The sequence below is a fragment of the Polypterus senegalus genome, chromosome 2 (genome assembly GCF_016835505.1).
Source record: "Polypterus senegalus isolate Bchr_013 chromosome 2, ASM1683550v1, whole genome shotgun sequence".
Classification (NCBI taxonomy): domain Eukaryota; kingdom Metazoa; phylum Chordata; class Cladistia; order Polypteriformes; family Polypteridae; genus Polypterus; species Polypterus senegalus.
The window spans coordinates 266,982,024-267,005,154 of NC_053155.1; the positions used below are offsets into that span (position 1 = coordinate 266,982,024).

Genomic DNA, 23,131 nt, shown 5'->3' on the forward strand with positions numbered 1-23,131 from the left:
ACAGCCAGGAGTTATGTGGGTGTCTCCTTGACCTGGTCCATTGACTTAGGTCCTCAACAATGAGGATCCTGTGAGCCAGATCACTCTTGGGGAATTGCGCCACATGGCCATAGTGCCGTAACTGGTGTTCTCTCACCATGCAGGTAATGTGCCTCCTTTGGGACTCTGTGAGCAACCGTTCATTTGACAGAAAGTCAAAGCAGTGGTACCCAAGGATTCTGTGAAGAGACAGAGTATCGAAGGAATCCCGTCTTTGTCTCAGGTTACTGGATGGCGTCCATGTCTCACAACCATATAGCAAGATAGGAAGAACCAGGACTCTAAAGACTTGGACCATTGTCCTTTTGCATAGATATCAGGAGTGCAACATACCCCTTTTTAGCGAACTCCTGAACCCCCAACCCCCAGCTCTCCCAATCCATTCTACTGACTTAATAGGAAGAATCACCAGGGACATAAATGTCAATGGAGAGGTAAGTAAATCTCTCAACAAGGTTGACACTCTTTCTTCAGACAGACACTGCTGACGGTTGTGCCTAAGAGGTCATTAAAGTCCTTTATCATGGTTTTTATCCAGGACACTCACAAGCTAAGACAGACTCCTCGCTCAATCTCTCAGGTGCCCTGATCAGAGCCTCCATTGACTCCACAAAGATCACAGCATCGTTAGCAAAGTCAAGATCAGTGAATCTTTCTTTGCCAACAGATGCCCCACAGCCACTGGACCACACTTCCTTGTCCAACATCCAGTCCATGCAAGCTTTGAACAGAGTAGGAGCAAGAACAAACACCTGAATCAACTGGGGAATTATGCTAAGGTTCTACCTCCACTCTGTACAGCACTCACAGTACCAGTGTACAGGCTGGCCATGATATCCAGTAACCTTGAGGGGTATGAAAATTGTCAAAGGCTACAAAGAAACTTTGCTGATATTCGCGTTTGCACTCCATGAGAACCCTCAGTGCCAGGATGCAGTCAATGGTAGACTTCTTAAGTGTAAAACCAGACTGCTCTGGTCTCTGGTAGGTGAGGAAGTGATCACGGATCCAATTTAGGACAACCCTAGCAAGGACCTTACTTGGCACAGAGAGCGGTGTTATCCCCTGTAGTTGCTGCAATCCAAGTGATCACCCTTCCCTTTCCAGATAGGGATGACAAGTCCCATTTTCGAGTTAGTTGGGATGACACCAGTCTCCCAAATGGAAGCAAATGTTGCTTGCAATGCCAGGAGGACAAATTTACCACCAGCCTGGAGAAGTTTACTCCAGATACCATAGATCCCTGCAGCCTTCCCCACCCTTACAAAACTGGACAAGGGTCTTGAAAAACTGGACAGAACTGCAGGGTCTACAGAATTGCCCAGTTTGTGAATTCTGACCACAGACCACCAACTAGGAAAATGAGGCTGGACCTGGCCATACTCCAAATCAGGCTCTTTCTGACGTGTTTGCACATAGTTTTTGTTTGGAAGTTACAGACTTGTGTGTGACTGCTGATCCTAATGTGATATGGGAGACCTTCCATGATAAGACCCTGAAGGTTGCGGAGTGTTGTGTTGGTGTTACCAGTGTTCCCAGAAGGAGGTGTTTTATCTTGCAGGGCGTTCTGGATATCATTGACTGGAGTCGCAGTGCAGTGCTTGATGGCATCTCCAGTCTATACTGGGAACTGAGAAGGGTGGGTGCGAGGGCTCTAAGGGCAGATAAGGAGGCATTTATTAGAGGAATCTGTGAATAAGTGACACACCATCTATGGTCTAGTGACCCATGTCCTGCTTACAGAGGATTCGAAGCATTACGCACATCTGAATCTGTTCCTCTGAGAGTCACAGTCAGAGCGGCTGATGTAAAGTATTTTTAATATTAATTATATTTTGAAGTATTTTCTGTAATCTTGAGCTAAAATGTAATGACAATAAATGTTTTCTTTGTCTTAAAGAAAAGTGGCATTAAAGTTTCATTGTTTTATATATTTCCTATTGTGATGCTGCAGACTATAGTCCAAGTTAATAAAGTAAACTTAGTATAACTTTTGTGGGAAAGCTAAACATTTGTCTTAATTTGGTCTACAGTATCTGAGTACAAATCACATCTGTCTTTTTGAAATCTTCTTTTTTTTCTTTTAGGGGCCAGTAAACATAATATTCCTTGTGAGCCCCTCTTAGCTAAGCAAAGATTACATGACCCCAGGAGGAGCTGATATACTCTATCAGAAAAGATGATTTTGCCCTTAAAGGTTTTTGTTTGAAAGCCAGTTGCCCCCTAATGTGGAAAGTTTTTTTTTTTTTTTCTGTTCTTGTTGAATGTTCTGCACAAATGAGCATATTGATTTCTGGTTTCTTAAGTCACAAAGTTCCTGTTTCAAGGAACTTTTAATGTGATCATATTCAATTTGCAAGACAAAACTATGATAATGACATTTTTTGGTGGGTGCACTGTGTTTCTTATTTCTTAAATTTAAAGTCATTTATTATAGCCTTAATTAAAATCAGTTAACATTTACACTGGAACAGTACTTATGTCTCAAATTTTATAGCTATAATATTTGTTTTGATGTATTGGATATTAATGCCAAATTCAATTTGTTTTGGTTTCTCAGCATTTTGTTGTACAAGAAAAATTAATTATACAAATCCTAACATAGCTTTTTCAGATTGTTTGTTTTACTACAGTATTTTGCTTATTTCTTAGGAATGTCTTTATCAGCTGGGTCTTCTCCATTGCATTCGCCCAAAATTACTCCCCATACATCACCTGCCCCACGTAGACGGAGCCATACTCCCAACCCAGCAAATTATATGGTGCCTACTAATGCCTCTGCTCCAGGCTCTGATTCAGCCGGGCAGTCTTCAGCATCGCAGATTATTCAGAAGGAAACAGTGGGAGGAACCACATATTTCTACACTGATTCAACTCCAGCTCCATTAACAGGAATGGTAAGTTTGGTTGTATTTTGAGTCTCTTGCATATTTAAGCAGAGATAATAAAACATAATGTTGTAAGGTTATAGTCATTATAACAGTGGAATAACATGTATTTATTTAAATTGCATTTTTGTTAAAATTTTGTGTTTTGCTAGTGTCCTTGTCACTACTGGTAGCATGTGGTGGTCCAGCAGCAGAACGGATATTTGCTCCTTATTTTTGTGAGGAGGAACAGGAGGAGCACTGCCAGAGCCATACAAATGATCTCGTGCTGGCTACTAGTGTGCATGTTTGTTTCTGACCACACTGTCAGAAACTGACTCCATGAGGATGGCATGAGGGCCTGACGTCCTCAAGTTGATCCTCACAGCCCATCACTGAGCAGCTTGATTGGCATTTGCCACAGAATGCCACAGTAAGCAGCTCTGCCATTGGCACCCCGTTTTCATCACAGATGAGAGCAGGTTCACACTGAGCACAGAACTAAAAAAGTTTGGAGATGCCGTGGTGAATGTGTGAATGGGAATGTAGATGCACACGTATGTAGACATTGTCAGGACAACCTGCTGAAGTTCAAACCGAGTATCGGAATGGGGAAGAAAGGTCATTTAAGTGAGTTTGAACATGGCATGGTTGTTGGTACCAGATGAGCTGGACTGAGTATTTAAGTATTGAGTTTATAGGGAATGGTCTGAAAAAGGGTAAATATAAAATGAGCAGTATTTCTCTAGGCAAAAATGCCCTGTTGATGCCAAAGGTGAAAAGACATACTGGTTCGAAATGATGTAGAACATCTCTGAATGCACAACACGTTGAACCTTGAAGCCACTTCTGTCAGCTAAGAACAGGCAATTGAGGTTACAATTCACACAGGCTCACTAAAATTCGACAATATAAGATCGGAATATGATTGATTTCTATGCCTTGTATAAATGGCTCAGGTTCGTTGTGGTGGTGTAATGGTTGGGGATATTTTCTTGCACACTTTAGTCTGCTTAGTACCAGTTGAGTATAATGTAAATGTCAGTAGCCTACCTGAGTATTGCATCCAAAGTGCTCACTAAGTGCTTAGTCTGTGAATGCCAACCTGCTCCTTTTGGGCAGTTTAGCAAGTGTATAGATATTAATGCTTTTGTTGTTGGTGGTATTGTGGTGTGTCTTTGGAGTTTTTGGGTTGCAAAAGGTGTTCCACCATAGAAAAACGTTTGGAAAACACTGCTATACTTTCTTCCTCTCACTTTAAAACAGTTATCTGTAGTAGTAACTGTCTCGGTTACAGTATATACACATATATATCCTTCCTTCAGCTGCTCCTTTTGGGTTTGCCATAGTGGATCATCTTTTTCCATATCTTTCTGTCCTCTGTGTCTTGCTCTGTTACACCCAGAACCTGCATGTCCTCTCTCACAACATTCATAAACCTTGAATGCACCAAAATGAAATTCTTGGCCGAAGGCCGAATACTGAACGTGGTGTTTCGCATTTTTTTTCCATTTATTTTGCCAATTTTTTCACCATTACAATAATTAAATAGTAAAAATTTGCTTTTTACTATTTTGTGTTGCTTTTCAGAGAAATAAATCAAATAACAAAAATACAATTTCAAAATATTTATTTAACACTGAACATTTTTTTTAACATTCCAGCAGATATTATACAAACAAAGCACAATATAACTTAAAATAAATAAATTAGTAAAATAAAAAAATATTTTTATTTGGCCATCTTTGAAGCTCCCCTTCTTGAATAGCCTATGTTAGGCCTATAACTGACTGCTGAAAGAATGTAACTCTGTATGTCTACAACAACAAATGTGCATTGAATAGTGCAAAAATGTGGATGAACCCACAACAAATGAATAACTGTCCTAGACATAAGCCTACTTAGCCTACTTCTTCAGGAAAAGTGGCAGGTTCTTCTTTATGAAAAGTAGCTTCTCTGCTTTCTCACATGAAAGTTGGTTCCTCTTCTCATCGATGACATGAGATGCAGCACAAAACAGTCTCTTGCTGTCGGTGCTTGCGCATGGAGCAGACAAGTAAGTACCTGCAGAATAGTTGAAATTTTTATTGCAGTTTTCTGACAGTTGCTCATTTCAAAACAAACAATGTCTTCAAGATAATGAAATGGTTGAAACCCAGTGTAGGCCTACTATTTTACTACACTGAAAATAGTTAAATTTTCACAAAATACATAATATAAAATATAGGTAGTAACACTTTACAATGTTTCCTTTTGTTAACATTATTGCATTAACTAACAATGAGCAATACATTTGTTATGGTATTTATTAATCTTCGTTAATGTAAGATAATAAAAAATATTTAGTTCATGTTAGTATAAGTGCATTAACAATTTTAACAAATAGGCCTACCACTTTTGATACTTTTTAATTCAAAAATTACTGTAAATAATACTGTATTAGTAAATGTTAACATTAAGATTAATAAATGCTTTTAATAAGGGTTTTTCATTGTTAGTTAATGTTAAAAATAGAAACTACTTATAAAGTGTTACCATAATCCAAAATATAAATAAAATCTTAAATTAATTTCCCATAGCCTACCTGCGTGCCATCTGCCTGGTCGGGAAAGCGGCCTTGATTGGTCCTCCAAAATTCGAGAGGGTTATTGCTCCTGGGGATGGGGACTTCTGAGAGATAACCATCTAACTGTTGAGCGGTTGAGCTTGTCCTCTGTCTTGCAAATGGGTTATTCTCTTGGAGGATCTCATCGAACATGTCAGACAGCGAGACTGTGCGCGGCTCATCTGTAGTACAAGCCTGTTTACTCTCTGCGCTGTTTTCATCTCCTGCACTGTGCATCACCTGACCGTCTCCATCACCTAGCGGCTTTCCCAAATCCAACTCGGCCTGGATCATTTCTCCTGTGCGCAGCATTTTCCCCACATCCAAGTAATGATCTTTATATCGTGGATCAAGCACAGTCACGATGCAGTACAGGGGTTCTGAGTCTGCCTGACTAAATCGTGTGCTGACAGCTTCCAAGAGTGCACTTTTAGTTGTTTTAACTCCGTGGTCTGTTTCAGCCTCTTTGTTTAAATGACGCTTTAGTGCTGCAAGTAAAGGTATGACGTCTGCCACAGATGCATCAGATGAGCTTATCTCTTTTGTTATCTGCTCAAAGGGGGAGAGAAGAGAGAGAACGTTCTCGATTAACACCCACTGGTATGCGGTGAATGTCGCGGGCAGGTCATGATCTGCTATGTATGTAGCCAAGACTCGCTTTTGCGAAAAAGGCTTTCCAGCATATAATATGTACTGTTCCACCTTGTGCTCACATCTTGTTGGAAACGCTTTTGTGGCGTTCCGAACTGTTCTTGGATAGATTGTAGGCGCACATAGGCAAGCGGTGAATGTTTAAAATGGCCAACAATTTTCCTGCCTATCGCTATCACATCTGCTATACTGCACTGACTCAACAATCCCTCGTTGACCGCCAGTTGAATTGTGTGTGCCGTACACCGTATGCCTTTCAGATCACTATCTTCCATGGCTTTAGACATATTTCTTGCGTTGTCACTGACTACCGCATGCACTTTAGATTGGTCGATACGCCAAGTGTTAAACATGTTGGCAACGCCGGATATGGCTACAGCTGTATGGGACCCTCTAAACTCTTGTGAGTGAAGCACAAGAGCTTGAAATCTGTGTTGATCCACTGCGCAGTTAAACTCAGCATACTGGCGGGGCTCACATCCAAGCTCCAAATATCAGTCGTGAAGCTGACGGCTGCAATATCTGTAGCCAAGAGCTCATGGACGTTGAAACGACGTTATACATCTCAGGTAAGCACACGTCTGAGAAATGCCGTCTACTAGGCATGGTGTAACGGGGCTCAATATGGTCTATAAGCCTGCGAAATCCAACATCCTCTACAACAGAGAATGGTTGATCATCCAATGCGATGAATTCCATTATCCTTTTAGTAATACCTTTAGCTTTGTCACTGTCATTGGCAAACTTTTTTGCCTTTTCTAAGAAGTCAGCCACAGATGGAGTGGGTGTCCTAGGACTGGGAGGAGCTACTTTCCTTTTCGCTGCTGCTGTTGCCGTAGCCGCTGCCGTGTCTTTCTCGTACTCTGCCTGATGTTCGGGGTGTCTTGATTTTAAGGGATAAATTAAACTTGAAGTGCTGAGCATTTTTGCAGATGCACCCCCTTTTGACAATTCAGCAGAACAGTGTCTGCAAACGGCCGTTTTTGCCTCTTTCTCTGATGCTTTAAAGTGCTTCCACACTGCTGACATTTTTGCTGCATAAAGTGCGCGCCTCTCACTCTATGCGGGTTACTATTTGATCGCGTCATTAAAAACGTCATTGTTCCGCAAAATTTATTCGGCCTTTTTACTTATTTTCTGTTGCCGAACATTCGGTGCATCCCTAATAAACCTAATCTTAGACTTTCCTTTTTCCTGGCAGCTCTATCCTTAACATCCTTCTCCCAATATACTCAGCATCTCTCCTCTGCACATGCCTAAACCATCACAATCTCACCTCTCTGACTTTGTCTCCCCACCGTCCAACTTGAGCTGACCCTCTAATGTACTCATTTTTAATCCTATCCATTCTCGTCACACCCAGTGCAAATCTTAACATCTTTAACTCTGCTACCTCCAGTTCTGTCTTCTGCTTTCTGGTCAGTGCCACCGTCTCCAGCCCATATACCATAGATGGTCTCACTACCATCCTGTAGACCTTCTCTTTCACTCTTGATGTCTGTCTGTCACAAATTACTCCTGACACTCTTCTCCACCCATTCCACCCTGCCTGCACTTTTTCACCTCTCTTCCACAATCCCCATTACTCTGTACTGTTGATCCCAAGTATTTAAACTCCTCCACCTTCGCCAACTCTACTCCCTGCATCCTCAACCTTCCACTGACCTCCCTCTCATTTACACACGTTTTCTATCTTGTTCCTACTGACCTTCATTCCTCTCCTCTCCAGAGCATATCTCTAGCTCTCCAGGGTCTCCTCAGCCTGCTCCCTGCTCTCACTACAGATCACAATGTCATCAGCAAACATCATAGTCCATGGAGACTCCTGTTTAATCTCGTCTGTCTACCTGTCCTTCACCTTTGCAAATAAGGAACGGCTCAAAGCCCATCCCAGATTTAATCCTATCTCCACGTTGAATGCATCTGTCACTCCTACCGCCGACCTTACTACTGTCACACTTCCCTTGTACATATCTTGTACAACTGTTACGTACTTATCTGTCACTGCAGACTTCCTCATATAATACCACAGCTCCTCTCGAGGCACTCTGTCATATGCTTTCTCCAGGTACGCAAAGACGCAATGTAACTCCTTCTTTCCTTCTCTATACTTCTCCATCAACATCCTCAGAGCAAACATCACATCTGTGGTGCTCTTCTTGGCATGAAACCATACTGCTGCTCACTAATCATCACCTCTCTTCTTAACCTAGCTTCCACTACTCTTTCCCATAGGTTTATGCTGTGGCTCATCAATTTTATCCCCCTGTAGTTACTACACCTCTGCACATCCCCCTTATTCTTAAATATCGGCACAAATACACTTTTTCTCCACTCCGCAGGCGTCCTTTTACTTTCAGATATTCCATTAAACAATGTGGTTAAAAACACCACTGCCATCTCTTCTAAACATCTCCATGCTTCCACAGGTATGTCATTTGGACCAGCAGCCTTTCCATTTTTCATTCTTTTCATAGCTGTCCTTACTTCCTTCTTGTTAATATGTTGCACTTCCTGATTCACTATCTCTGCATCATCTAACCTTCTCTTTCTCCCGTTCTCTTCATTCATCAGCCTCTCAAAGTACTCTTTCCATCTGCTCAACACACTTTCTTCGCTTGTGAGTACATTTCCATCTTTATCCTTTATTACCCTAACCTGCTGCACATCTCTCCCGGCTTGGTCCCTCTGTCTAGCCAATTGGTACAGATATATATATATATATATATATATATATATATATATATATATATATATATATATTTTTTTTTTTTTTGTAAAATGAAATTTTTTTATGCCTAAAAATGTTTTGTGGATTAAAATCCAACACTAAGGAGGTTAAACATTTAGAATTTAATACTGTTAATAAATCTTAACACATGCCACCTTTGGTCTTGAGTTTAATAATAAAAATACTAAAGTTAACACAATACTATAAGAATATAGAGCTTTTCCTTGTCTAGTTATACAGGACGTTAGTGCAAACGTTTTTTAAAGAGATAAAGAAAAAAAAAGAATTGCTTATCCATAAATATGATAATTGGTGATCAGTATTGGCCCTAATAAAAGCTTTATCTGAGCATCCCTACCAAAATCAGTCACTTTTTCCTTAACCAGCCCCAAGGTGGATCCCTCTCAAACTCCCCTACCAACATATTTTATTCATTGATCATAATAGATTCTGTGGCAGTGAATCAGTCATTAAATCCCAGAAAGGAAGTGCATGGGAGGTTTCTCACAAACCCCTTGTGTGACACAGGCACTGCCCACTTCACAACACTTTGTAACTATACGTGTTTATGTGCAGCACGGTGTATCTTGCTTGTTTCGACTCTTCAGACAAAGTATAGTGGAACTTCGGTTTGCAAGCATAATTCATTCCGGAAATTTGCTCGCAGTCCAAAGCACTTGTATATCAAAGTGAATTTCCCCATAAGAAAGAATGGAAACTCAGATGATTCGTTCCACAACCCAAAACTATTCATATAAAATGATTAATACAAAATATAAAGTAAAAATACATAATACAAATTAACCTGCACTTTACCTTTAAAAAGAATTATGGCTGGTGTGAGTGAGTTTCTAAACTCTTGTGGGATTCCACCCAACGGGACGACACGTGGAAGAGTGTCCCAAAGCAGTCGCAGTCTCCCAGCGCTGTAGCAGTTCGCTGTATAAGCGTATCCAAAAATAATCGCAGTTATGCAGACGGAGAATAGGAGACGATTGCTCTCAAGAGGAGAGAGAAAGAGAGACGCGTGCGAGAGAAGAACCATCAGCTCAGTTGTGATCACATGACGCTCAGCAGACAAAGTGTATCCATACTACTCGTATTGCAAGATGTTGCTCGTTTATCAAGTCAAAATTTATTAAAAAATTTAGTTCGTCTTGCAAAACACTCGTAAACCAAGTTACTCGCAAACCGAGGTTCCACTGTATCTCTTTTATGCAGTCACATCTTAGTCTGGCCGCATTCATATTAGTCTTATGTCCCAAATCATTTATATACCGTGCTCCTTTTGGACACCTTGGTGTATATAACCATAGGAGATGGTGGTGAATCTCCATTAATAAAATCAGTTTCTCTTGGTGAAAGAGCTTTCATATTTTATTTTTATAAATTTCAAACATATAATGAGGCTATAAAAATAGATTAGTACTAGCCAACCCTTGGCTTATTTATTGATGTGTGAACACTTCCTGAAAGACACAGTTGTTCAGTGGAGTGTGATTTTAACTGTGTGTTGAGATATCTCTGCAGTCGGAATATTTTCGAACAAATAGTGTATTGAAAGACCTGAGTGGAATGCATTTGTTCAGTGGAGTGTGTGTTTAAATGTGCTTTGAGGTATTTCTGGAGCATGAAGGTTTTTGAGCAAATGTTGCATTGAAATTCCGGTGTGAAATGCATTTGTAAATGTTTTTCAGTAAGAGGATAGTGGGAAGGTGACGTCACATCAGAGTGGTTGCAGACAAATGTTTGTATTGAATGGATTTGCACATGGTTGATGAGATCCATCTCAGCCGCGAAATCCTCGTTACAAATTGTGCAACTGAAGGTGCGATTGGAATGAGTTTGTAAGTGCTTCTTGAGAGCGCGAGTTGTTTTGAAACACTGCTGGCAATGTTCACATTGCATCATTCGTTCAGTGGAGTGTGTGTTTAAATGTGCTTTGAGATATTTCTGGAGTGTGAAGGCTTTGGAGCAAATGTTGCATTGAAATTCCGGTGTGAAATGTGTTTGTAAATGTTTTTCAGTAAGAGGATAGTGGGAAGGTGACGTCACATCAGTGTGGCGATTTACTTGTTTGTGAACTTCTTGTGCACATACCGACATTGTCAATAGATGGCACCAGAATATTATCACGTGTGTATTTGAGAGGCAAGCTAACTTCGTAATGCCCATGATCCAAAGGACCGCTAAAGAGCAGGGATATGGAGAGACGTTGGTCTGGATTGTAAACTCGAGGAGAGGCATGACGACGTTCTCAGAAGTGAATGGAGATAGTAGCTGGAAGTATTTGGGACATTGCCACAATTTCTGCCTCGCCGCCATAAACTCCGGAAATATTCATGTAGTCAGCGTATTATTGAGCAGACTGTATGACTATGCTTCCGTGACTAAGAACAACGGACAGCACGTCGCCGAAGTTATTCCAATATTGTCAAACAAAGGTTACAGCCATTTTGCGTAATTCGAGAGCAACAGTTTTGTCGATGACATTTTTCCAGAAATATTCGACTGATAGAAACAAACAGTTACCTGATGCAGGAATTTGTATAACATTGAAAGAAGTGTTGTTTCATGAAACAACATGAAATGCATTTGAGGTGGTGGCCATAGTAGGCAAATGAACAGTCAACGTGGCTCACAGCTAGCTGCATGTGGACTGTAGCACAGAGCGAGTGAGGATGTGTTTGGTGACATGTTGGGGGCGGGCACATGAGCAAGCAGTGCGCATGCCTCGAGAGCGAGGGTGGACGCGAGAGGAGGGTGAGAGTTGGCGGGCAGGGCTCGGTCGTGCATTCCCCATGACGAGGGAGGAGTGTTAGAGTGGGCGGTCGGGGCTTTGTTGTGCGTACCCCATGGTCGGGCGACTTGGTCGATTATTTATGTTTATTTATATATATTTATAATATATTTAATAATATTTAATATTTGTAATCCCTTGCTATATCGCGCTTTGACTTTCGCGGCTTCACTCTATCGTGGATTTTATATGTGAACATATCTGAATATATAACGCAGATTTTTCGCTGCTTCGCGGGTTTTGCGGACAATAAGTCTTTTTACTTCCTGTACATGCTTCCTCAATTGGTTTGCCCAGTTTATTTCATACAAGGGATGCTATTGGCGGATGGCTGAGAAACTAACCAATCAGAGCACGCAGTTAAGTTCCTGTGTGCTGAATGGCTCAGCGACGGAGCACCGAATTCGATTCCGCGTTAACCAGGAAGTCTCGTCTCGCACATTCAGCATCAACGTGTTTCGCTGTGTAAAGAGTTAACTTTTGTGCTATTTTGTGTTTATCTTTGTGCATACTCAAGCCCTTCATTATGGCTCCAAAACGATCTGCTCCTGCTACTGCTTCAGGGGCAGTGCCCAAGCGCCGACAGAGCTGAGAACACACCAGATGATTTTTCAGGCGTTTGACGCGTGATGACTCGTTGAACAGCCGAAAAATCGTCAGTGCATCTGTAAATGTATGGGGGGCTTTAGGCTAGGTTCACTGTTCCCTGTAACAGTGGAACACGACACAATGGAAAGCGGTGCCGCACCTTACCTGTAAATTACATCCCATATAGTGACGCATACAGTCAATGAAAAGCATTCTTCATGGTTACTTAACATGTTCGTTTTGTGGTAACATTATGCACTGCATGCATTGGGCTTTATTCTTACAGCAGAGAAGTAGTTCATTATGACTGTTTGTGAATTGGGACATTTTAACTAACTTTTTTTAATTCCCATTTAAATTTAGTAGGAGTCGGAGTCGGTGAACTTTTTGTCGACTCCGACTCCAGGTACCCAAAATTGTCTCCGACTCCACAGCCCTGCTTATTACATGTATGTACGTTTAGTGTCACTGTACACACATTTACTGTATACAATTTTTCTTGCATTGTACGTATTTATTGCTGGTGGCCTGTCTATCGTAATGGCTGTAACATATGTGATATCGGAGACACTCGCTATCTTTAAAATAATATTTAGGTTTTACTGTATGTAAAAAGTGTGTTTACATACATAATTTCAAATAATCTTACCTAATATCTAAGAGAATACAAAGGGTTTATGCTGTATAACTGTGCGGGGAATATTTATAAACAGTGTGGGAGAGTTTATAAGGGCTTAAAATATATAAAAATAACCATATTAACATATGGTTTCTACTTCGCGGATTTTCACCTATCGCGGGGGGTTCTGGAACGCAACCCCCGCACTCGAGGAGGGATTACTGTATATAGAAAAGCAGCCAGAAGTGAAAAGTCAATGTGGCTCAGAGGTGCATGTGGACTGTAGCACAGACGAAAGCGATTGAGGCTGTGTTTGGTGAGTTGTTGCATGTGGGCACATGAGCAGGCAGTGCATGTGCCTCGAGAGCAGGAGGAGGGTTACAGTTGGCGGGAGGTTCTCTGTCATGCGTATCCCATGACGCGGGAGGAGGGTTAGAGTTGGCGGGCCTGGCCCTGTCGTGCGTATCCCATGGTCTTACAGTTGGCGGGCGGGGCTCTCTGTCTTGCGTGCATGTTGCGTGTCCTTAGTGAATTATATATATATAGATATGGGAAATTGTCTTTTTAGTGCCATGTGACTAATTGCCTATTGCCTCTGTAATACAGTAAAAATGCACCAATCAGCCACAACAATAAACCAACAAGTGATTATATTGTTGCAGTGGCACTCTGAAGGGACAAATGAACAGTTAATTTTTGAAGGTGATGTGTTGGAAGCAGGAAAAATGAGCAAGCATAAAGATTTGAGTAATTTTGACAAGGACCAAACTGTTATTGCTAGTTGATTGAGAAAGTCCAAAATGGCAGGTCTTGTGGGGTGTTCTGACAAGACTAGTCACAGAGCATGAGATGGGCCTACACAGTATTAGGCAGATGATTTTAATGTTGTGACTAAAGAGTGTTAAATAAGATAAAATAACATTATTATGAGTACACTTTAATGGTTAGTGTAGAATTTAATGATAATATCTCACCAGACAATGTGCTGGGATTAGCAGTAGTCCGAATATAAATAAAAACAAGATGGTATGGGTGAACTCGTGCTGCAGAAAACAAGCATGAGTACTACTGAAAGAAGTTCAGTATCCACATTACAGATCTATTTCTTGACTGAAATGAGGTTATGGCATCTACAAGCACAACAAGGTTACCTCCCTTTCTCAAATGACATGTATGCATACTAATGAAAGTTGTTCAGTTTTCCAATTGCAGGTCTATTTTTTGACTGAAATGAGGTTATGACATCCACAAGCACAACAAAATTACCTCCTTTTCTCTTTCTACACTTAATGTTGATTTCTGTCTGCTTAGTTCAGCAAAACTGTTCACAGTAACCTTATAATCCTCCTCTTGTAGCCATTTTTCTATAAATAGAAAATGCTTCATTTTCACTATTCCCTCTGTGTCCTTGTAACTATTGTTACTTCCTCCATCTTATTTGCCAGTGATGTTACATTTACCACAACGAAAGTTTGGAAACACAGTTTGTACATTCAGTTATTGTTTGGTCTTTTTTGTCTAAATTTTGATGTATCTGTATCTCTGTCTCAGTTCATCTGGAATATCCACGTTCTTCTCGAAAAACAAAGACTGGTCACACTGTTTGTCGTATATATGGAATCATAACCCTGCTTCTGTAGTCAAGACACATGATAGCATTCAGAATCCTGAGGACGAGGAACAATTACTAAAGCTGATTAGTGCCAATTCTTTTATTGTAGTGTTGTTAGCAAGCACAAAAATTAAGCAACAAAAATCTCTGAAAGACTCAAATACTCAGAGCTACTGTAGCATGCTGCTACTCATTATGAGTCAATAGTTATTCCTTTATCTTGGACAAGAAGCATTATCATGAAAACTGTCTCAAGCAGGACAATTTTTTGACTATGAATAACAGTCTCATGTATGACCATTAGCTTGTAATAGTGCTTCATATTTACAAGGATTCTTAAAAAAAATTAGTCATTTTGCAGTGATGTTCATGTTGCTTATTTTTTTTTAATGCCTTTGATCACAAGTCAGCAGTTTGTCATTTCATTTAGAGAAAAAAAATTGTAGTGGAAAAAAGGGGTATTAGGCGCAAGCAAGACATTTACTGTTAGGTAGAAATAGTGATTAGTATTTGTAAAGAATTAAAAGGAATGTTTTTAGGGTCATTTTTGCAATTGTATACATGTCAGATTGTTTTCTGTTCCTAGGTTTTTCCGACCTATCACATATATCCTCCAACACCACCTCATGTTGCATATATGCAACCAAAAGCAAATGCACCTTCATTTTTTATGGCTGATGAGCTTCGGCAGGTAAGTTTTAAACTCAGTTATTCTGTACATTTACAGAAATGTATTTACATATTTTCAGTTTTTTGTTGTCAAATAATGTGATAAGCAAAGTATTTCTGCTGTATTTTTAATTTTTTTTATTTTTTTATATTAATCTCCGTGATTAAAACCAAATTATTCTTTGAATGTGGTTTGAATATCTTAAACCTAGTATGCAGTTTTAAATAAATGTAGACTACAGATATTCTAGACCCTCTAATCCTTTAATGCCAAACTCAATTTTATTGAGGGCCAAAAATAACACTTTATATACCCAGTATGGGTGGAAATATATCAGCAGACGTACCTCACTGATTATCACAGTCCTATATTCTTCCTCGCTGCTCTCTTGAACCTGCCTTCTGTCTTTATCAACTTTTCTTTACATGGGCAGTCCGGTGAATTCAGAAAGATATCCGCTGCCACAGGAGTGAAATCAGTATTGAGTGAAAACATGACATCACCACATAATGTTGAGTGACAGTGGCAATCTGGATGCAGAGGAGAATTTGTACCTAAAGCAGTACATCTATTTATACCTTCAATCACACACACCATGATCAGATAGTATTTGACTATTTTTAAAATAAACTTGGTGTAAATATGCTGATGATGTATCGTACAGTTAAAATTTGGAGTTGGTCATAAATGCATAGTGATCACATTTATCTTAAGTGTAAATGCAATGTGTTTTCTATCCACATAAACATGGCTAGTGTGTGAGATGAGGTGATGAGGCAATTCCCTCAGGTAGCACTTTGGTAAGAGTGGTGTTTTTACGTAATGATATATACACATGCACACTCACCCATGCATACAGTGGATTCAGAAAACCTTCAGACCCCTTTACTTTTTTCACATGTTGCTGTGTTGCAGTCTTATGGTAAAATTGTTTAAATTAATTTTTTTCCCCCACATCAAGCATTAATAGGTACACCAGAATAACCAAGCGAAAAATGGATTTTAAAAGTATTAGCAAACGTATTAAAAACCGAAACATCACATTGACACAAGTATTCAAAGTATTCAGTTTACAGTTGAGTGTAAGTGCATATGCGTATGTGAAAAGAGCCTTTAATGACCTAGCACTCTATCCAGGGCTGTTTTATGTGTTGCGTCAACTTTCTGCTTGATAAGATGAACCTTTTGATTCTGACTTGGATTAACCAGGTTTGATGATGTGTGTATATTATTTGTTTACATGAAATTCGTTCTAATTAAGTGAAGTTATATTATGATTCCACTTGATATTACATTTTCTTTTCATCCTTCAGCAACTGGACTAAAAACCATAGAGTTTCATATGATCTTATTACTAGGGTGTTGTACCGTGTTAACCATTATGAATGTAGAGAAAAGCTAAGCAAAATGACACCTTTTATTGGCTAACTAAAAAGATTACAATATGGAAGCTTTCGAGGCAACTCAGGCCCCAGGGGCCTGAAAGCTTGCATATTGTATTCTTTTTAGTTAGCCAATAAAAGGTGTCATTTTGTTTGGCTTTTCTCTATATGATCTTTTTGCAATTGTTCATATTTATTTATGAACAATATTTTTGTTTGTATCATAGTAAAATATACAGCTATATTTTTAAAAAGTTTTTTTTTTCTAAATCTCTTTGTTATTGAAATTGTTAATGAGCTAGGCAGTTTTTAAAAAGTTTCACAAGCTATCTTATATATAAACATCTACTTGTGGAAGTGTCTCCGTCTATCTGTCCGGCCCAGAAGTGTGAATCTACAGCATGAAGCTCAAAGAGACGGCAAGGTGGCCTAATAGTAACGAGTTGGAAGTACAACGAAGTATGAGGTTACAGAATGAAGCTGAAAGACGGCGACTCCATTGCCAAAGTGAAGCTTGCTTAGCTGCTGATGGACAAGGGGGCGAGCACTTCTGCAAAACGAAACCGCTGACTCTGCATTTAATTTTTTTTCTGACGATATCAATAGTTTCTAGGAGCCCGGGCTTTTTACAGCAAATGGAGAAACTTTTAACATTTAATATCCCATTGGGGGTAAACCCCGGGGGCATTTTATGTGGCATGCACTACTTCTTCAAGTTGTTCTGATCATTTTTGCTGATGATACCTATTGGTGTGTTCTTTATCATAAGGGTGTAATTTCTTGCTCAAAATGTGGTCCGAAATGGCCTTAAAATTAGTTAGTTTTTTTTTGGGGGGGTCTAGAGGTGAAAATATAGGAGAACGCCAAAAAGCTTGCTGTCTTGCGTAACTAGATATCAAAATGATTTGTTGAGCATTTCATATGATGGGGTTTTCATGGACCAATAAATCCAAAAGTGCTGGACAGAAAAACGTAATTCTTATGAGCACAATAACAAAAAATATCTTACAGGTGTATAAAACAAGTATTAAGTACAAGATAAAATGAAAATAAGCAAAGATCTTCAACTCTTACCAATTGCTTTGAGTATGGTCTTGTGCAAGATCTAACACATTTTTACATATGGTATACATACAGTGGATTCAGAAAGTATTCAGACCTGTTCATTCCTTGCACACTTTTATTTTATCCATCAGGCTACTCTCAGTAATCCGTTTGGACAAAGTGAAATAATTTTCCAAGGAATACAAATTTATTACAAATCGAAAACTGAAATCTATCATTCATATGAGTATTCAGACTATTAATTCAGTACTTTGTGGAAGCCTCTTTGTCAGGAATTAGAGCCTCAAGTCTTATTGGGTAAGTATCTTCAAGCTGTGCAGTTTATTTCTTTCTTCCTGGAAGATCCTCTCGGGCTCTTTTAGACTGAATGGCAAGCATCTGTAAACTGTCATCTTCAGGTCTCTCCACAAATGTTTTATGGGTTTTAAGTCAGAAATTTGTCTGATGCCTCTCCAATATTGTCTTGGGTGTATGCTTTGGATCATTGTCATGTTGAAAGACACCTAGTTTGAGCGGCATGTGCTCTGGAATATGTTTTCTTCAAAGAACCTTGTGTGTTTGACTGCTTTCATCCTTCCTTCAATCCTGATGATCTTAGAAGTAACCATAGTGTGATGCTACCATCATGCTTCACTGTAGAGATGGTATTAAACAGGCGATGAGCAGTGTCTGATATTCTGCTCAAAGAGTTAAATTTTTGTCTAATTAGACCATGGAATCTTTTTCCTCATATTCTCAGCGTCCTTAAAATGCCATTTGTCAGACTCCAAGTGGTCTGGCATGTATACTTTTTACTTATGAGTGGCTTCCATCTGGCCACTCTACCAAAATCCCATTATTGATGGAATGGTGCTAAGGTGGTTCGTCCTTTCTGACACTGAAGCTTTGTTAGAGTGACAGTTTGGTTCTTGGTAAACTCCTTGACCAAGGTCCTTCTTTCTTGGTTACTTCGTTTGGACAGACTAACTTCTTCCATTTCACAACTGTTGAGGTCACTTTACTTCTTGGAACACCCAAAGCTTTAAAATGGTTTTGCACTACTTCATTGATCTATTCCTCACCACAGTTTTATTACATAGGCATACAGAGTTCCCTTTACTTCATTCGTTGGTTTTTGTCCTGATATGCAGTATAAATTGTGGGACATTATATTCATAGGTTTGTGCCTTTCTAAACTATGTCCCATCAATTCAATTTTCAACAGGTGGACTCCAATCAAGTTCTAGACACATCTCAAGGATAATAAAAGCAAACAGGATGCACCTGACCACAATTTGGAGTACCACAGCAAAGGGTCTGAATACTTACATAAATGAGAGATTTCAGTTTTTTTTTTTTTAACTCATTTGTAACCCTTTCTGAAAACAAGGGTACAAATGGAACATTTATCAATTAAATATCTACAGCATAGTTAAGTGTGCAGAACGTGATAGAATCTGAATATTTTCTGGTAAGTACTATAGTACTTATCAACTGGTAATTTCTCAATTTAACAGACTTGAACGAGGGTGCGCAATAATTATGTTCATTAACACTGTGAGGATATTGTTGTACATACCTTTTCAACACAACATCTTTCAGTGAAGATTCTTGTGTCATTTTTATGTTTTCGTACTGTTTTTGGAACATCTGCTGTCTTCATTAAGACATTATCCTTAATGTACTATTTCCTAGCACAGCCTTTGTAGACAATAACTGTAATCAAATTCTTTCTGTAGCACTGAATCAGATTTTTATAAATCTTGATTGGTAGTTTGGCCTGTTCTTCCAAACTTCTCTTATTATTGTCTCTGGTTTGATTGGTGCCTTCTACGAGTTTCAGCTCTTTTCGCAGATGTTCAGTGGGATCCAGATCAGGACTCATAGTAGCACACTTCATAGTGGTCCAATATTTTCTTCTTCTTTTCAGATCATTATCCTGTTGGCTGTTTTGCTGCAAAAATTGTAGTCTCCTTATTCAAAGCACACAGCGCCAGAAGCAGCTAAGCAGCCCCCAAAGCATTACTGAACATGAAAGCTAAGCTCAACAAGTTCATCCGTCCTATTCACTTAAATTGTCTTAATAACATAGCTTACCTATCACTAGTATTTTGTTTTCTGGATGCCCTTCATTTAAAATGGGCGTTTTTTCACTTTTTTCATTTGTAGGAAAAGAGTACACATCATTAATTACAATAGAAACTAGCCCACCAAAAACATAAGGCTGTTTTCTGTAATGTCAAACACTCCAAAGTGCATTTGATTGGACATTTTCAAAAATAGTGCATAAGCGAATATGCTTACAGTTTGAATGTGACACACTGCCTATTACTTCTTCTCAAATCTTTGACTCTAGGAAATTGTGTAATATTAATACTGTACTTTTTTTCCCTGAAGTGGCACAGTAGTGTTTAATAGACAGGACTAGTATATAATTGTCAAAAATAAGATTGTAAAAACTTGATTGCGAAATAAAAGTCAGATTGTTATATTTTCTATTTTTATTTCTTTTTCAATATTTTCTTCATGCAGGAGTTGATCAACAGGCATTTAATAACAATGGCCCAGATTGATCAAGGTGAAAATCCAGGTAGGTTTTTTGTTTTTTTTTTAAAGTTACCATGCCTGCATGATCTAGTTTGATAATGAATAAGCTTAAGACCAGAATCCCTGAAGCTTATGATTTTTTTTGTTGTTCCTGACCTCCTTATTTTTTCTTGACGTATGCCAAGAAACTTGTAGCTTTTTATCATTGCACTAATAGCCCGGTTTTGTTTTGCAAATGTGTGATTTAGCAGAATGCAGCCTGTTACACCCCTACCCTCATTTACTCAGATGAAGGTATCTTCCTGCCACAGTCCTTACATCTGAATTCTGTGTTGAAGTGTTTATCTGGTAATACATTATTAAGGAATTGTATAGATAATGAAATACCATGATTTGAAATAAATACATTTCATGTGTGTTCTGTGTCTACACCGATCTGTGCAAATAATGACAGAGGAAATGCGAGGCAAGAAATGCTGAACACACGGCTAAAACAGAAAATGTTATAGTAATAACAACATAATTTTGATGTGAAGTGTAGGATTTGTGAAGCCCAAATATCCAAGAAACACTTTCTCAATAGTTGTAGCAAACAAGTATGTTTTTATTTAAGAGTAAAACCGAAGAGAAAAAACTTGATCAATTGACATGTTGCTAAAGCCCAACTATTAGTATTTACAAAGCAAAAGACGTTCACATACCTGTGTATTTGTGTGTTTCATTTTCAGCCAGTTGTCTCAGAAGTAGCACTGCTTGGTCACTGGTCTGTGCAGATGGTGCAGTGGATAAGCTACTGTTTAGCAATGGTGAGGTAACAGGATCAAATCCTGTGTATTCTCTGTATTTTGCACATTGAGTAATGAGCTATTATTATCATTTATCATCATACAAAAATATACATTTGATGTGAGTTTTCTTACATCCTGTGTAAATTTATGGTACTCGTAAAAGATGTTACTTTCCCTTGCACATGGACATTCTTATCAACATGTCATTTGAATGATTTTTTTATTTAGTTTTATTCTTGGGATATTTGAATTAAAAAATCGTTCAAATGACATGTTGATGTGAATGTCCGTGTGCGAGGAAAAGTAACATCCACCATAGACACTGTGGTGTCTGCTCAATAAAACACCAAGAAGAAATGATTGAGGTGCGTTTGAGTCTGTTTTTATCCCTTCAGCATTAACTTTTACAAGAATCATACATTTACACCAGCTGTTACAGACTCAAATCAAATGTATGTTTTATTATACTGTAATAGTAACAATAATAGCAGCTCACTACTCAAAATGGTAAATGTGAGGTGGACCCGGAATCAAACCTGCAATCTCTTGATTATGAGGCAGCAGTTCTTACCTCTGCACCAGCCAAGCGGATGCATTGCCAGTAACATGTAAATTGAACCTTTTTTTTTTTTTTTTTTTTTTTGGTTATTTTCTTGAATAAAAATGTGCTTGTTTTTTTTATATCTTTTATGAAAGTGTTTATTTGGACTTGAGTCTTCACACATTATACACTTCACATCAACATTTTTGCCAATTATTACTGTAATACTAGGGTGTTATACTGTGTTAGTCATTATGGATGTAATTAGACATCAAGCAAAATGACACCTTTTATTGGCTAACTAAAAAGATTATCCAATTATTACTATAACATGAAAAAAGTTTCTGTTTTAGTTATGTGTACAACATTTCTTGTGTCGCATTTCCGGTCATTCTATATTTACACAAATCGTTGTAGACACGGAACACACATGAAATGCATGTATTCCAACGATATATTTTTACCCTGTACAATTCCATACATCTTACTCCCAGATAAACAGACTTTCAGCTGCCTTAGTGAGGGATGGGATAGCAGGCTACTTGCTGGTTGTGCTGATTAACACATTTGCAAAGCAAAGACAAGGAGCAAGGGAATTTAAGATGGCCCGGCATTACGCATATTTTTTATAGGCTTCAGGGATTCTAGTGTTAAATATATGAATCTGGGATGGGGTAAAAAAAATATATTCTCTTTATATCCAGCTAGCTATCTATCTAGTTATTTAGTGTCATTCCTGAAAAATACCTTTCTTGTATCAGTGTTATATTAATTTAATCATCCTTTTTGTGTATTCTGTTTTTTATTGTAATACATACTCTGTCATATTTACTATGTTTACTTTTTAACGTTTTTAACGTTTGAAGAATGAACTTTAGACTATTTTTGTTACTGTCCACAATTTATATCATTTAATGTCATATTTTAGCTCCCCCTCTGAGCTGAGGCAGGATAAAGAGGAAAAGGGTTGATCACTTAAGATTTATATAAAGTACAGCCAATGCAGCAGAGTTTCTCATTCGGAATTTCTATTAGGTATGTGGCAGGGATGTTGTTAATTTCTATCTGTATTTATTCTGCTAGCACTTTTAGGTAATTAAACACACAAGTCATTTTTGGTGGAATTAGGTTATATCAGCTTCAGCAGATTTGTTAAACTTTGGTGTCGTCAAAGAAGGATTAATTCTTCCTACTTTACTAGTTTATAAGTTATCATTTGACTATCATGCTTTTTACAAAGCACTGATAATGTGTTTTAAAGTGTATCTGAGTTTAGCAGTTTAACATGATTGACAAGGAAGCATTCAGGCTTTAAAAATATTATCACATGTACAAGTGATAAATTATTAGTGCTTAGTTTTTGCCAGCTGTCTGCACTGTTGTTTAATTGTTTTCTATATTTAAGTAATTAGTGGGTTTTATGTTTGATTGAAAAAATTAAGGGAGCATTTTAAAATCAGTTTTGGTCATTTAGAGTACATAAAAGTTATGTCACCATTAAAGGTTCCAGTAACATTTAGGCTGGAGTAAGAGAGTAAAAATTATTTTTGTAAAGTCACTTTAGTTAAGTGTTTGTTATTTAAATATGAACCACTCAATGACACCTACAATATGATACTTAGAATGTTCACTTTTTCTTTTTGTGAA

At 38.4% G+C, this 23,131-nt stretch overlaps 1 protein-coding gene across 2 annotated transcripts in view; it reads left to right on the plus strand.

Moving 5' to 3' along the window:
• Positions 1-23,131, plus strand: part of pan3 (poly(A) specific ribonuclease subunit PAN3) — a 214,232-nt gene that overhangs the window by 85,995 nt on the left and 105,106 nt on the right. For both annotated transcript variants that reach the window (XM_039745503.1, XM_039745505.1), the window contains exons 6-8: positions 2,692-2,936; positions 15,099-15,203; positions 20,141-20,198. In XM_039745503.1, coding sequence (XP_039601437.1) covers positions 2,692-2,936; positions 15,099-15,203; positions 20,141-20,198 — 408 coding nt within the window. The remainder of the gene's footprint in view (positions 1-2,691; positions 2,937-15,098; positions 15,204-20,140; positions 20,199-23,131) is intronic.